Source organism: Lathyrus oleraceus, chromosome 2, assembly GCF_024323335.1.
Source record: "Lathyrus oleraceus cultivar Zhongwan6 chromosome 2, CAAS_Psat_ZW6_1.0, whole genome shotgun sequence".
Classification (NCBI taxonomy): Eukaryota; Viridiplantae; Streptophyta; class Magnoliopsida; order Fabales; family Fabaceae; genus Lathyrus; species Lathyrus oleraceus.
Window position 1 is genome coordinate 333,393,344 of NC_066580.1, and position 1,833 is coordinate 333,395,176.

The following is a 1,833-nucleotide window of genomic DNA, read 5'->3' on the forward strand; positions in this document are numbered from 1 at the left end:
ACCAACTTATTATCTTCTATCTCAGTTTCCTTTAAGCCTATATAAAAGTGAGTGTGTGGTGGATTCAATAATATAAGAGTATTCAAAAAATATATATTTTCTTACTCTAAATTTTGCAACAATATAATTTATCATATACCACATCTAGAATACCACCAACAGTGTGGTATTAGAGCTACAGATCCTTACAGCTGCAACAGAAACAAAAAAAAATGGCTTCCACAAGCAACTCTTCTACAGTTTATAGCAATGTTAAAGTTCCTTTGTTTGAAGGAGAAAATTATGATTTTTTGGCTGTTAAAATGGTGACTCTATTCACCTATTTGGATGTCTTGGAGTTCGTCCAAAACAGGTATGAAGAACCAGCACCAATAGAGGCTGAAGAATCAAGCCAACGACTTGAAGAATTGAAGAAGAAAAAGAAGATCACAAATGTTGGAGTTCTCGGGATGATTCAAAGAGCAGTCTCTATATCCATTTTCCCAAGGATTATGAGAGCAAAAACATCAAAGGAAGCATGGAATATTCTACAACAAGAGTTTGAAGGAGACTCAAAGGTGAGAACTGTGAAACTCCAATCTCTTAAGAGAGACTATGAAAATGAAAGAATGAAAGAGAATGAGAGTTTGAATGAATACTTTAATAGACTCTCTAAATTGGTGAATCAAATGAAGCCACATGGAGATACAATAGATGATCTCATAATTGTTGATAAAAATTTGATTAGTTTGACAGAAAAATTTGATCCTATGGTGAACGTTATAGAAGAAACTAATGACCTATTAACTATGTATGTTCAAGGGTTGACGGAGTCTTTGAGGTCCTACGAACAAAGGTTGTTATGACACTCTGAAAAATCAGTTGAGTGCCTTTCAATCTAAACTCAACATTCAGCCCAACAACGGTGAAAATAAGCCCCTAATACAAAATAGAGGCGAGTCTTCTAGAGGTGGCAGATTTGGAAGAGGAATGGGCAGAGGAAGAAACTCACGAGGAAGAGGAAGAGGCGCGAATGGCGGAAGATGGCATGAAGGAGCATCAAATAAATGGTGCGAAATCTGTAAGAGTAATACTCATAACGAGAATGTTTGTTGGAACAAGAGCAAACCACAATGTCACAATTGCAAGAGGTTCGGGCATATTCAAAAGGATTATCGTTTTGCCAATCAACAACATGCTTTATTTGCAGAAGGAGAAAATGATGAAGGTAATTTGTTCTTTGCTTGTCAAAAAGCATTTCAAGAAGATAAAAATGTGTGGTATTTGGATAGCGGTTGTAGCAATCATATGACCGGAAAGAAAGAAGCTTTTATAAACATTGATTCTTCATTTGGCTCAAAAGTTAAATTGGGAAATGGAGAACATGTTGAAGTAAAAAGAAAAGGCCGCATTGGAGTTACAACAAAGCAAGGAAGCAAAGTCATTCATGACACTATTTATGTGCAAGAGTTGGATGAGAACTTGCTAAGCATTGGACAACTTTTGGAGCATGGCTATTCTCTAAATTTTGAGAATCGTGAGTGCAAAATTTTTGATTCAAAGAGAAGAAATGTTGTTGTTGTAAAAATGACCAGTAATAGAAGCTTTCCACTTTCTCTTAATTATGAAAAAAAATCAGCATAATGGCTAGAGAAGAAAATGACTCTTGTTTATGGCACAAGAGACTTGGGCACTTGAACTACAATAGTCTCAAGTTCCTTTATCAAAAGAAGATGGTGTATGGGCTGCCAATAATTGAAGAAAAATCTGGTGTGTGTGAAGGATGTATGCTTGGCAAACACCACCGCCAACGATTTTCAAAGGAAGGAGTATGGAGAGCCAAACAAGGGTTGG

The 1,833-nt window shown here is 36.2% G+C and overlaps 2 protein-coding genes across 2 annotated transcripts; both read left to right on the forward strand.

Moving 5' to 3' along the window:
• Positions 1-212: 212 nt before the first annotated feature.
• LOC127123091 (uncharacterized) lies at positions 213-845 on the forward strand. Its single transcript, XM_051053347.1, has one exon. It carries the CDS (start codon positions 213-215, stop codon positions 843-845), a length of 633 nt encoding a protein of 210 aa, XP_050909304.1.
• A 167-nt stretch (positions 846-1,012) lies between these two features.
• On the forward strand, positions 1,013-1,623 carry LOC127123092 (uncharacterized). Its single transcript, XM_051053348.1, has 2 exons — positions 1,013-1,130; positions 1,190-1,623. The coding sequence occupies exons 1-2, from the start codon at positions 1,013-1,015 to the stop codon at positions 1,621-1,623; spliced, it is 552 nt and encodes a 183-aa protein (XP_050909305.1).
• Positions 1,624-1,833: the final 210 nt, after the last annotated feature.

Coding starts and splice junctions, on each gene's coding strand:
- LOC127123091 (XM_051053347.1), top strand. CDS start 213: ATGGCTTCCACAAGCAACTCTTCTACAGTTTATAGCAATGTTAAAGTT.
- LOC127123092 (XM_051053348.1), top strand. CDS start 1,013: ATGGCGGAAGATGGCATGAAGGAGCATCAAATAAATGGTGCGAAATCT. Junction 1,131..1,189: donor CAATGTCACAATTGCAAGAG/GTTCGGGCATAT, acceptor CTTTATTTGCAG/AAGGAGAAAATGATGAAGGT.